Source organism: Bidens hawaiensis, unplaced genomic scaffold, assembly GCF_021521415.1.
Source record: "Bidens hawaiensis isolate Kalapana, Puna unplaced genomic scaffold, B.hawaiensis_p1.1 tig00026862_1, whole genome shotgun sequence".
NCBI lineage: Eukaryota > Viridiplantae > Streptophyta > Magnoliopsida > Asterales > Asteraceae > Bidens > Bidens hawaiensis.
In genome coordinates, this window is record NW_027494332.1 from 24,375 (window position 1) to 38,246 (window position 13,872).

The window sequence follows — 13,872 nt, forward strand, 5'->3', positions numbered from 1 at the left end:
AACAGTTATATTTTAAACTCATCCAAATACTTCCTATGAGTTCATATATAACTATATAAGCATAACTCTAGATTTCATGGCTAGAAGTCAGTAAAATCTTTGAAAGAAAACGAGCCACTTGAGTAATAAATTTTATGCATGTGGGGCTCTTAACTTGATTACAAGATAGTTTCACGGTAGATGTTATATCTTAGTTAGGTAATTATGTATGTCTATTTAAATTAACCTCAAAATATAGAGTAACCCGACTAACCTGATCAATCCGACCCGACTAACCCGAAACCTGAGTAACCCGAACTCGATAAACCCGAACGTTAATAGGGTCGGGTTGCGAGTTAGTTTTCTTTTATAAAAAACCTGATTAACCCGACCCGACCCGACTAACCCGAAACCTGATCGGGTTAACCCGATTAACACCCCTAATTATACGGGTAATTGATGAAAATTTTAAACTTTAATCATTAGGTGAAATGCAGTCAATAAAATGATATATTGTTAATACAATTACAATTTACATTAAAATTACAGAAATTACATAATTAAGATTACACAAATATGCTAGAAATAAGTAAAACCTTCTTTCTGCACTACATTTGTGATTGTATTTGTCGGTATACATTGTTTATCAAAAATCAAAATCTGTAGTTTATTTCTGCTTATAACTCTTAATAAGTTAACATATAGGTCTATTTATAACTCTTTTATGTGACAAATAAGGTTCTTCAAGTATATATACCAACCCTAGATAAATGATAATGTATCCATGAAACTAACAAAAAAAATATTCATGCACATAAAATATCATACCTTTTAATCAATTAATATTATGCCATTTGAGATCATCTGCTCATGTTTATAAAAAAAACATGATTATCCCAAAAAACCAGATTACCTGAACGTTGTTGAAAAAAACATGATTATCCCAAAAACATGGTAAATGACTTTTAACTGGATTAACTATTTTTTTAATTAATGTGAAAATAGAATATTCCTTGAAATGTAATGAGAATAATGATTAAGTTACAAATAACAAAAAATAAAAATAATAAATATTTCTGTTAAGTTACATTATGATAAGTGTGAATATTAATGAATTTTTATAACATATTTTAATAATAAATGTTATGATTGTATTTTTTTTAAATTCTATATATAGTTTTATTATTTTGAATATAAACCATAATAAATAATTTAATTATGTACTAACCAACATGTAACACTAACGTAAACTCACTTCGTTTATTTGTATAAAAATAAAAATAGTAAGTTAATATAATATTGAAATTATGTAAATAATTAATGAAAACGATATTTTAGGGTTCAATATCTTAAATGATTTTGGAAAGCGAAAATAGTGAAATGGGATTGAAGCAGATTTTTTGGTTTAAAATTTTGAATGCTTTTAATTAAGTAATTTGTCTTATAAGACATATTAAATTAATTATATTTAAATGTATAAAAAAAGTATAAATCAAGGTATAAAATATATGTTTATAAAGCATTTTGGTCTGAGTTATGGAAGAAAATATTGAAAACTAAATGTTGATCTTCTTATTGCTAAAACATTTTATATTGCACAAAAAAGTCATATAAATAAAGGATTAATTTCATATGTGCCCTTACAAAATGACAGATAGTTCATATAGTAAATCGTTATACATATGGTTTATAATTATAATATTCAACTTCAATGATTTAATGCTAAACACCAAGATATATATAATAGGTATTCTCCATATTTGCAATATTTATACAAAATGCTTGCAAATTAAAAAAATACACATTTTCTTGAGTTCAAATGCATATGAAAAAATTATTAAATCCAAATTTTAAACCAATCTTATATAAAAATTTATGCACTGCTGCTCGAATCTTAGTTTAAAAACAATTTGTAGTTTACCATACAAATCCAAATTATTCGACAATGATGCACATTTATTTTCTTTATTTGCAATTACTCGTGAATTTAAAATTTTATTCTAACAAACCCGCAAACTTCAATTTTTTATATTTTCTCATTTCATCATTAATGTTAATAAATGAATCCGTTAGGATTAACATTTAATAAAAATATTGAATTCATGTATTGAAATGACTTAAAGGATAAGGACCATATATTAAAATTGGTTTAAAAAAAATATGAGGAGGGCTATGGGATTGACAAGTGACAAAAATGGTGGTATTTTATTAAAGCAGATAGATTCCCAAAGTCTGTCATCTAATTTGATTTCTATTTAATTAACTTATTTAACAAATAAAAAAACATAGCACTCTTATTTCTAAACAATAATTTGTTTACCAGTTGCTTTTTATTAAACCATTATATTCTATTATTATATAAGGTTTTTATAAAACCCCTTTCAACGTGTGTGACTGTATATATAAACAAACACCAAATATGGTGGGGATGGGGTAGTTTTTATTTCAAAATGAACCTATAGACATTGACCGAATTTGTAAAGTTATAAAAATGGGTACTTATTTTGGTGAAAAAATATATGCATCTTAAACCACGTTTTTTCTAAAACATTCAGACTAGCAAGACACTAGTTAAAACATCGCCAACAACAATTACACTTTAAACTTACACTAATCCTTTCATGTCAAAAGTGGTCTTCCAAATATATTTTTAACCCAAAAATAGCTAAGATCTTTAATCCTAAATACATACATATTTTGATTTGAAAATACTAAATATAAATAGGGGTTTTCTAGGGACACCAACACCCCCTATACGCCTCCCGTATAGCCCTATACAAAACGTATAAGGGATGCTTGGCGTGTCCCTGGTACAACCCTGTAAGTAATATAAATCTTTAACCATAGATGCATACATATATTATATATTGATCTGAAAATAAGATAATATAAAGGGAAAATTCTGAAAATGATCCAAAAGAAGAGACAGATTCCCGTAATAGTCCTTGAAAATCTTACATTCCAGAAATAGTCCACCCAAATCAATCGGCGCCGATAGATTTGGAAAAAATCCGATGGTTTTGACCGGCCAATAAAAAACTGCCACCACCACTCTCCATTCAAATCTTTTCTTCACCGTCGCTGCTAGCTATCTATGTGTTTGGCACCGCAGTTGAAATTACCTATTATTATGGTATTGTTGCAGTTCATACACGGGGACTGTTAATTGATTTACATATATTGCAACATCAGGTTAACCTCTTAGAGGAAGATGGAGTTTGAAGAACCATTAATGGATTAGCTGTTTTGAAGAATCATTAATGGCATCAATACCCCGGGGATTCGGGAATGGTTACAGCAAAAAATCATAGGTGAATAATCATCCTGATTCAAGATCTTACACAATAATAGCTGTGCCTAATTTCCATAAGTTATGTTTTGAAGGACAGTATAACATTCGCTTTCAAATTGAAATACATACGGATTTTTATAATTGTGTTAGTATTCTTTTTTGTGACACCTGAATGACTAATTTTTGTTGTTTGTTCTTAGGATATTATGAAGGTTTTATGCATGTTTTAATCTTTTTGTAGGTCAATGAAACCAACATTGCAAATGTTACTGGAAAACCGCAAGGATTTACAGTCCAATAGATGTTCTTCAAGCTATACCTGACAGTGATGATCTTTTGTTGGGCGGTTGTGATATTCTTGAAGAGGAGAGGAAAGCAAACACATTTTTTTTATTTGCAGAGATGCCACGGTGCACTCCCTTTTAAGTTGCATGAAGAAAAAGGTCATAATGAAATGCTCTTTTAATGTTGAGCAGTTGATTAATTTTTTTTTAAAAAATAATACTAATAAATAATTATTATCATGTTCTAAGCTTTATGATTTTGAATTTTCTACACTTTTAGGCTCCAGATTATAGCAAAAATAAATTCTATTTGAGTTGCTTAAATGGCAGAGTTGTACGGATTAGAGCAGAAAGGCGGCCCCGTGGCACCTCGTAGTAGTTGGGGGAGCTCTTTATGTAAGTGTTTTTCTAATATTATCTTTTGGTTTCTATATTAATCATCTTTTAAAGTACTCTCGGTTACCATTGACTTTTGTTGACCTCGGAACGCTGCTGCTAGAAATGCTTTCATGTTTTTGACTGTGTTGGTTATCTTGAAAGGGGCCAAATGCCGCATCAGGTATTTTGACTTACCATTGACTTTTTGTTGACATCTTAAACCTGTTTGGTGATTATTTTTTCTTTCTTCTTGCAGGATATATCATTGGTCATCTCTAAAGTTCTTTTCAATATTAAGGATCGTAGATAGAAGGTAAGTAAAAACATAAGTTAGACTGATACAGTGAAAAGAGGACCAGGGAATTATAGATTAAAAATGCACCAATTTGATATTGAAGCAGAAATACATACTCCGTTTGATGGGGGTTCATTGATTTTTGACTTTTGGGTATTTTGTCAACTATTGCAGATCTATGTAAAGAGTGCATGTTCAGCAGTAGCATCTCGTGCCACTGAACCTAAAAGGCATAACAAAGGCATAAGAATAAGTGAATAACAAATGAAAAGCATCATTAGAGCATTGTGATCAAAACTATTATAGCAGGCCAAACAAGGGAAATGCAAGCTTCCTTCAAAGTTCAGTGTCTTTTTGTCAAAACATATGGTGGACATAGTAAATCTCCTATGCAGATATTGTTATGAAATAATCTTTTCTTGAATAAGTGTCTTTTTTATGCTTTGGTCTTTTCTCTCTTTTGTTAATTTGTTTTATATCACTACATATAATAAATAAATGGAGGACTGCGTCGTTTGAAACGATTCAAAGATAATAGCATTTGGGTTTGCACATTTTTATAAAAAGAAATTTCAGTCCACATCACTTATTAAGAAAACTTAAGAATGTTTGTCTTATAAAATGAAAGTTCATGGGCAAGCTATATCAACAAGATTAATATACCCATATAATAATATTCTTATTAATATCATTTACTTAGTACTATAATGATTAATAATTTTTGTTTTGTATATATTTTATTGAAGCCCGTCATTTTCTAAAGGAAAACGAATTCTACTTAAAAAAAAAAAAACAAATGCTATTTTTGTTTAAAATACGAAGAAATATAGTTGTCGTTATGACATTAAACTCCCCGACAACTTACCACCTTGTCTGCCACCCCCGTGTTCTTTCTCACCTAAAGACAATTTGAGGTGCATGGGTGTTTCCCATGTTAACATCTTCTTGTCAACTGTGTCTGTGATAAGATAAATGGTTTCCTTAATTGAAAAGTTCCAAAGAGTCACTCGCCCAGTTTTGTATTAGCTTAAATTTTTTAGAACAATCAGACGGAAAAGATCTGTATAGATTTCCAATCATTTGATATATTTGATTAACCCCATCCGCCTCCATGTAACCAATATGTTTGATGATTTGATTAAAATATAATAACCTTTATAAATAAAAAGATCTAACAATAACTTCCCCCCCCCCCCCTCTTTTAATTTTGATACGCGTCACTCTTAACCAATGCGGTCAATAAAGCATGATCAATGGTCCCATAACCGCAAACGATAACACCATGAAAACTGACTAAACGAATGTAAGTCATAACACTTCGCGGGGTTTCTTTATCTCTAACTTTCGCAAAACATCTGATCACCTAGTCATAGCGCTGGTAGGATTGCTTTCTCTCTAATTTTTCCCAAAATTTCTGATCTCACTCGCCTAACATTCAACGCTTTATTTTCCAACAAAGATCCTATAAACAAACAGTAAGTTGTGTTCATGTGTCAAAATAAGAGATCATTTTCTAGAGGACTGGATTTATCCTCAAAACTTATTTTTGAAAAGTTAAAAGTCATTTGACACAAAATGTAAGTTCATATATTTATTTTGTTGATTATATGAAATTAGTAAGTTAAAGCAAACACATTACATGCACCTAAAACACTCAAATAAAGTGAAGTGAAAAAGATTGTGTGTATGTAATCCTGTATAGTTTTGAATGAATATGAATAAGTACATGAGCTTAGATCAAATACAAATTAAATTAGCATGCTAACCGTGAGAATCAAGTAGTTTAATTATATACAATATAGTGCAATTATAATGTAGTGTAATTACAACATAGTGTAATTACAACATAGCCTCAGACCCTACCATAGCTTTGCTATTGGTGGGATATACTGAGTACGATGATGATGATGAATTACAACATAGTGTAATTACACTACTTGTAAATATAATTACACTACTTGATTCTCAGTTTCTCACAGTTAGCACAATAATTTAATTTGTATGTTAATTTTACCCTAAATACGTAATGCCAATGCCAATGCATAGTTTCAAAGGGACTACTAAACTGCCAGTAACATAAACATAACTAAGATAACTAACTAAACCACTTGACTAACTGCCAAACTGTTGACTCAGTTGACTATAATTCACATTGACCCTCAAGTTATATGGTGGTGCTGATGTGCAGCTTTGAATAGTTCAACTACTAGATATGAACACTATCATCAAATTCATATCAAACCACACACATCCAAAATTGCTTCCAAAAACCTCTATTGCAAGTGCAAATTTGCAAGAACTAAAAGTGCCATGATTTAATGTTAGACTAGCCACCCTCATCATAAGATCCATGGAATGGCAGTTGGGTTAGAAGTCTATATACTTGATAAAGGTCAACCGTTTCTATACGTTCGCTAATTGTTTGGCTTTGGCTCAAGTGATGGTTCGCCAGAGTTAGAGTCGGTTATGGAGTGATGCAAGCAATGACGGGTTTGACCGTAAATGAGGGGCTGCAAACAGTACTCCTGACCCGGCTAAACTGCGCCCAGGTACCAGTGCAGATGCAGGGATTTCAACAACTTTAACGGCACTAATTTCTGTAATAAAAAAGAAAAAAGAAAAAATCTATAACCAATTAATATTCTAGAAAGAAATAAACTTATCTTGAAATTATAGATACCTTTCAGATTAAACTTGCACTCAAATGCTACAAATGGCGAAAGTCTTTCTTTCAATACGCTAATATCATCGTCCTTCATTTCCGTCTTTTCATTTTTGCAATCAACCAGTGAAAGAATATTTTGGTAGCTCTGCAAAATATCATCCTGAAACAGTTCACTGAAATCAGCAAATGTAGAAAACAAAGGCAGTAGTGGCGGTAATAACGCGCTGGCCAACATACATTTGTTTAGAATTAGTGCACCACACTACCACAGATGACTTAAGTTGGCTTTCAGCCCGTTTGACTATTATTGACCCGCTTGAGATAAAAGAGAGGTGATAAAACATACCACTGGTTCACCAGAAACTGTTAACAGATTCATATCAGTCATAAGCATCTGAAATTTCTTTAAATGCGTTGAAATCAAGGGGCCTTGGCACTCGTCTACCACTAACAGTTCCCATTTAATACGATCAAGTGTTTCCATATCCTGCAAAACAACGATATTAATATAATTCATATATAAATTTGTGTTAGTTTCATATTATATAGAGAATTGTGTACCTCAACAATGGCGTCTGGAGAAGATAAAAGGACTTGAAATTCTGAACCTCTAATGGCAGCCCGCGTATCTTTATTCCCTTTGTATATTACAACATTGACCGACTTTGACCACTTTGCAAACTCCATTTGCCACAACAAAAGAGCACTGGAAGAAGCTGCTATTATTAGAATAGGCTTCTTCGTGCTATCCACCAATGACGATATAAATGACACCACCTTAACTACCCGCTCCTGCAACATCCAACTAATTAATCTTTTATTTGTTAAAACTAAAAAGAGAGATTATCATCCAATGCATAAATAAGTGAAAATCTCACCTGCCCGTCAAAGAAAACAGCATTTTGACCTTTGTTCCGATGATCACGAAGCTTGTTAACATAAGGAAGGATATTATTAATTGTTTCGGTTGAGACCTCATCTGCTAACTCACTGCTGCATGTCGCGTATGTGCTATCAGAAACAGAACACACACCAGATTCGATTTTGTCATTTGTACATGATCTGTTATCCAAACAGCTTTATTGTTTATAAATAATGAACAATATGTATGCAGAAATATGTGAGTAACTAAATGACCTTGGTGAAGAATATTCCTGAGCAAGTGCGTTTAGTTTATTTGTGGCAAGTCTCGAGGAACGGTAACATGCTTGTCTCAACGATCGTGGATCGACATTGTCATCAAATTGTGTACTCCAATTCGAATACTTCCTTTCCCGCTTTTTAGTGGACATTTCATTGTAATGGCTGCGCGTGTGTAACAACTAACAAGTAATGTGTAAGTGTTGTATATGTAATCCAATGAATATTATATACACAATAAGTAGTATAATGAAACATGAGTAAGCTGAATGTGATTATGTGAAGCATGAGCAGCAAAAGCCTAAATATGATTTTGTTATACTAGTTGATCATCTCATCTAGTTTTCAAATATTATCTGAAGTTGGCCTCAACCACTAGCGGTGCAAACGGGTCAAGCCGCTCATGACTACTCGAATCGGCTTGTTAAAAGCTCGAATCAAGCCCAGCTTAAACAAGCGAACCTAAAAGTAAGCTATTTTTTGGAGCTCATGCCGGCTGGCGAGCCTGAATGATTCTATTATTAGTATAGCTTTTATTTAATATAACTATATACTAATTAGTAATATATATATAATATTAAGAAAAAAATAAACTGGGTTATGAATAAAATATATGAGTAAAGTAATAAATAAATAACAAACCAATAGAGTCCGAGCTAAGCTAGAGCTTGATAAAATACTTATGAGTCAAGCTCGAGCTTTAAAAACTACTCACGAGCATAGCTTGTATTAACGATTCAGCAAACAAACAAAACAACTGAATAATAATAATAATAATAATAATAATAATAATAAGAGGAAAGTGTTGGAATTAATACCAAAATCTCCGACGACTCCAAATTAGGGTTCGATTCAGATCTCAAAATGGCGGGAATCGATGTAAACTGTTGCAAGATGCTTCTTTCTTTCTTGTGGTTTGCTGTTTTCCCATACTTTTCTAAAATCAATTATTAGTGGTTGTGACACGTAGCACTGCCCACGTGTAGTACTACCAAACCCTCACCTCGGTTCATGTGTGCTCCGAAGACCCGATTCAGAGTTGCAAAGGAGCTGAGTTAATCAGGATAGAGCGCTTGTTTTTTTATATTTATAAGAGCTTGAGCTCGGCTTGTTTCGAACTTTTTTATAAAGTTCGAGCTCGGCTTGTTTATTATATTTTTTTTTCGGAAAGACGAATGTATTAAAAACTAGTAAGAAGTTAGAAACAAGTACAACATACGAGAATTAACAAGACAAAAACAATTACAAAGGGAAATTTGAATAGCTAAACCAGCTCCATTTCTCCAAATCGAGACTTTTCAACTTGGCCCGGTTTTTCATCCAAAGAAAGGATGAGGCCTATATTATGTGGCGGCCGATGCCATCTTGCTCACGGAAGAGGAGATATTGTTCAAAACTAAAGCGTTTCTTGTAAGCCAAATGATCCAAAAAGTAATGACAAAGATTGATTGGATAATAACTTCATTGTTTTTTGATAAGTTTAGCTTTTTGGGTACTCTAGTAATTCCAAAACCGAAGAGATATGAGCGCGTGTGCAGGGGGGGGGTTGATTTTCACCCAAACACATATTTTTGTCCAAATCATAGAAGCAAAGTTACAAAACATGAGCAAGTGCTCACTATTATATAAATTAATATATATGTGTTTTAAATTACTTTAATATATTTGAGAAAAGCATTAGACGAACTTGAGCTTATGCGGTACCTTAAATAAGCCAAAGTTTGGCTAGACAGTGTGAAATTAATATATAAAAGTCTGAAAGAGGTAAAACATAAAATACACAAGGTTTGTTAAGACTCGGCTTAAGCTCGGTAATCAAACGAGCTTTACTTTTCAGAAAACTCCGCTAGTTTGCGCCCCTAGTTGCCATGCATTTGTTTTGCTTATTAAGTTTCTTTCAATTTCTTTATTTGTTTATCTTAGGTTAGTGGTGGCCTAAATGATATTCATCAGTCAACTTAAGGATAAATAATGTAAGTTTAAATTGAGTTTAAGATCACTTTAAAATGACAACAAAAAGCTTTAAAACCTTTAAGAATATACTTGATAAACTAAACCATAAAGTTTTATGGAGGTTTTTTTTTATCAAAATGGGTGGAGAGGAAAAATTATTTACCAATATAGGCTATTCTGAAAGTATTTACTAAAATGGGGATTTTTTCTTTTGTCTCTCATTTTTATTTAATTCTTTTTAACTCTAAGGTTAGGGAAAAAAAAGAAAACAAAAACCTCCAAAGACGGCATGTAGAAACCTAACAGACGATCAAGTTCTTCAATCTATAATCGATTTTCATTGCTCTCAATCTCGGTTCTTCAATCACAAATCCCAAGTTCGATATTCATCATCTTCAAGTTTTTCAATTGATTTTCGTGTTTGTGTTTTCATACATGATTTGATTCAATTTTTCCCATAAATTTTCTCATATTCTTAAGCATTGGTCCTATTTTGCTTAATAAGACAAATTTACTATCACATACAAATGTACTATTCTATCAACTAAACGCTTACACATATCAATTTCAGTTTTTTTATATTTCAATTTACTTAACATATTCTTTAAGAGAAAGTTGTAATAAAACGATAGTAAATTTGTCTTAAGCATATGTTCTTTTTGTCAGTTCTTACGTAATATTCAGTTTCTTTATATTTCAATTTACTTAACATATTCTTTTTGTCTTATGAGAAAGATGTAATCAAACGATACTAAATTTCTTTGAACAATTGGCAATACATTAACAAGTGTTACTCAATTGTGGATTATGGTGCTACTTGGTCATCCGAGTTTTTCCCGATTCTTCATGAAGCTTGTTGGCCACACTCACCATCTATTAGATTACTTCCAAATTCGGATCTAAAGCGAGACAAAAGGGGCCGCCCTCATTCAACAAGGCTACGAAATGGAATGGACATTAAAGACGGAAAAAGTGGTAACCGTTGTAGAATTTGTGGAGAACATGGTCATAATCGGTCAACATGTACCTCAAAGTCTAGAAGTATGAATGTTTAAGCGGGTGAAGTTGTTTTGATATTTTTATTTTAATATGTACATGTTATAACTTCTAGCAAGTTAACTTTATTTGACATTCTTATTTTTGTTTGTCTTTTAATATTAAGACCGTTAAGTTTGAAAGCTTGTTTAGTGTGTTTTTTATGTTTCTCATCTCATTATGAGGTTTATTTAGATGATTTTTAAGTTGTGGCTATAGGTAACATGGCTTGATTGAAGAAAAAATTATAAAAATTAAGTTAGAAAAAAAGAAAAAGAAAAGTTAAAACTATAGTTAGTTGCTCGAAAACATTGAAAATAAAAGATAAAAAAAGAATTTATGCTAGATGAGACTATTAAAAACGTAGTTGTATTTCATCAAAATGGTTTTTTGGCTTTTTTTTTTTTTGTTTTTCTTCTTTTTTTAACCCTAAAGTTAAAAAGAATTAAATAGAAAGGAGAGAGAAGAAAAAAAATCCCCATTTTGATATATACTTTCAAAATAGCCTATATTGGTAAATAATTTTTCTTCCATTTTGGTAAAAAAAACTCAAGTTTTATGACACATCATAGTTAACAACTAAACCAAGAATATAGTTTCTCTGAAGAATTACAAACCGCCAAAATTAGAGATGATGAAAGATGTTATGTATATATGGTACCCATGCAATAGTTCTTTAACTGCTAGTAACTTCACATAACTAACTCACCTGGCAACTGGCAACCGACAACCGTTATCTCTAAAGCACCTAATGTTTGTAAGCAAGCATATTTGCAACATATACACTGGGTGTGCCTATCAAAAATTCTATCCTTTTTAACAGACACACTTGAATTCTATGTGCGGGCAGTTGAGTCAGATCTCTATACACTTGATAAAGTCTAACTGTTTCTATACAGGGCAGTGCTTGTCAACTGCACGGTTCACCAGTGTCGGGCCGGTTATGGAGTGATGGTTTTGACCTTAGATGAGGGGATGCAAACAGTACTCCTGACCCGGCTAAACTGCGCCCAGGTACCAGTGAAGATGCAGGAATTTCAAGAATTTTAACCACGCCAGTTTCTGTAATAAAACATATATATAACCAAATGATGCTTTCAAAAGAAATAAAGTTATCTTACATAGATACTAGATAGATACCTTTCAGATTGAATTTGCACTCAAATGCTATAAATGGCGACAGTCTTTCTTTCAATATGCTAATATCATCCTTCATGTCCGTGTCAGCATCATCATTTTTGCAATCAACCAGTGAAAGAATATTTCGGTAGCTCTGCAAAATATCCTGAAACGTTGACTAAAATTAGCAAATGGAAAAAACGAAGACTGCAGCCTGCAGTACGGGCGCACTCGTTGGTCAAAATGGGCTGGCCCACATACATTCATTCAGAATTAGTGCACCACAAATAACTTAAGTTGGCTTTCAGTCCGTTTGACCAATTTGACCCTTTTGAGATAAAATGAATCAAGTTCAAGCTTAAATGGTCATTTTATTACTGGTTAAAACAGAGTGGGCGGGCTAAGTAAGGGCCAAAAAAAGTTTGGGATAAATGGCCATTTTATTACTGGTCGAAACGGACTGGTCCGGGTTGACCCACGTACATTTGTTTTGATTTAATTTGACCAATTTGACCTTTTGTCTACTTTATTATTGTTGAAACGCATACATTTCTAAAACATAGACTTGGCCCGTTTGACCAATTTGACTTGTTTCCCTTATTTTATCTACTTTTTTATTATCGACCCACGTGCATTTGTTTAATTAGTGCAATAAAGATATGCTTAAGTTGGCTTTCAGCCAATCAGCCGTTTGACCAATTTGACCCGTTTCCCTTTTTATCTCTTTTCTTCGCTATTGACCCGTTTGAGATAAAAGAGGTGAGAAAACAAACCTCTAATTCGCCGGTAACTGTTAACAATTTCATATCAGCAATAAGCATCTGAATTTTGTTTAAATGCGTTAAAATCACAGGGCATTGACACTCGTCTATCACTAACACTTCCCACTTAATATGATCAAGCGATTCCATGTCCTGCAAAACAACAAGATTGGCATAATAATTTATACACGAATTTATGTTAGTTTCATATTATATAAAGAATTGTCCACCTCAACAACGGCATCTGGAGAAGATAAAAGGACTTGAAATTCTGAACCTCTAATGGCAGCTCGGGTATCTTTATTCCCTTTGTATATCACCACATTGACCGGCTTTGACCACTTTGCAAACTCCATTTGCCACAACAAAAGAGCACTGGAAGAAGCTGCCATTATTAGAATAGGCTTCTTCATGTTATCCACCAATGATGATACAAAAGATACCACCTTAACTAACCGCTCCTGCAAAATTAAGTTGATAAAAAAAAGATTATTGTTTAATGCAGTAATAAACGAAAAATCTCACCTGCCCGTCAAAGAAAACAGCATTTTGACCTCTGTTCCAATGATCACGAAGCTTGTTAACATATAAGAAGATCATTATGTACTTCGGTTGAGGCCTCATCAGCTAACTCACTGCTGCCTGTCCCGCATGTAAATATTTAAAAAATACATCCGCTATACATACATCAGGCCCTTATACAGACACGAGGTCCCATACATATGACTCGTATAGGCCTATACGGGTGGTATAGATGGCAGCGTGTGTCAGTAGACGTTGACCAGTAAAATATACAACTCTTATAGGCCTACGTAAGCCATATAGCCCTATACTAGTGTATATTTATTACTTTTATGTTTTATAATTGAAAGAATTTATATCTTTAATAGGATTTCATAATAAATTCTAAAGCTGTCCTCTGGAGTATAATAAATTTTTGTCCGAGTTTGTTATACTCTGGAGGACATAGC

General features: G+C 32.5%; 1 protein-coding gene across 1 annotated transcript; it reads right to left on the bottom strand.

Moving 5' to 3' along the window:
* Positions 1 to 6,682: 6,682 nt before the first annotated feature.
* On the bottom strand, positions 6,683 to 13,501 carry LOC143574220 (chromodomain helicase hrp1-like). Its single transcript, XM_077058891.1, has 5 exons — positions 13,427 to 13,501; positions 13,132 to 13,362; positions 12,914 to 13,054; positions 12,162 to 12,306; positions 6,683 to 6,825 (listed from the first exon to the last, which is right to left on the bottom strand). The coding sequence occupies exons 1-5, from the start codon at positions 13,499 to 13,501 to the stop codon at positions 6,683 to 6,685; spliced, it is 735 nt and encodes a 244-aa protein (XP_076915006.1).
* Positions 13,502 to 13,872: the final 371 nt, after the last annotated feature.

Bases quoted from the DNA above. Each gene is read 5' to 3' on its own strand.
- LOC143574220 (XM_077058891.1), bottom strand. From the start codon at position 13,501: ATGATCTTCTTATATGTTAACAAGCTTCGTGATCATTGGAACAGAGGT. The intron at 13,363-13,426 runs GTGAGATTTTTC...TTAATTTTGCAG, and splicing joins CTGTTTTCTTTGACGGGCAG to GAGCGGTTAGTTAAGGTGGT. The intron at 13,055-13,131 runs GTGGACAATTCT...GTTGTTTTGCAG, and splicing joins CTCCAGATGCCGTTGTTGAG to GACATGGAATCGCTTGATCA.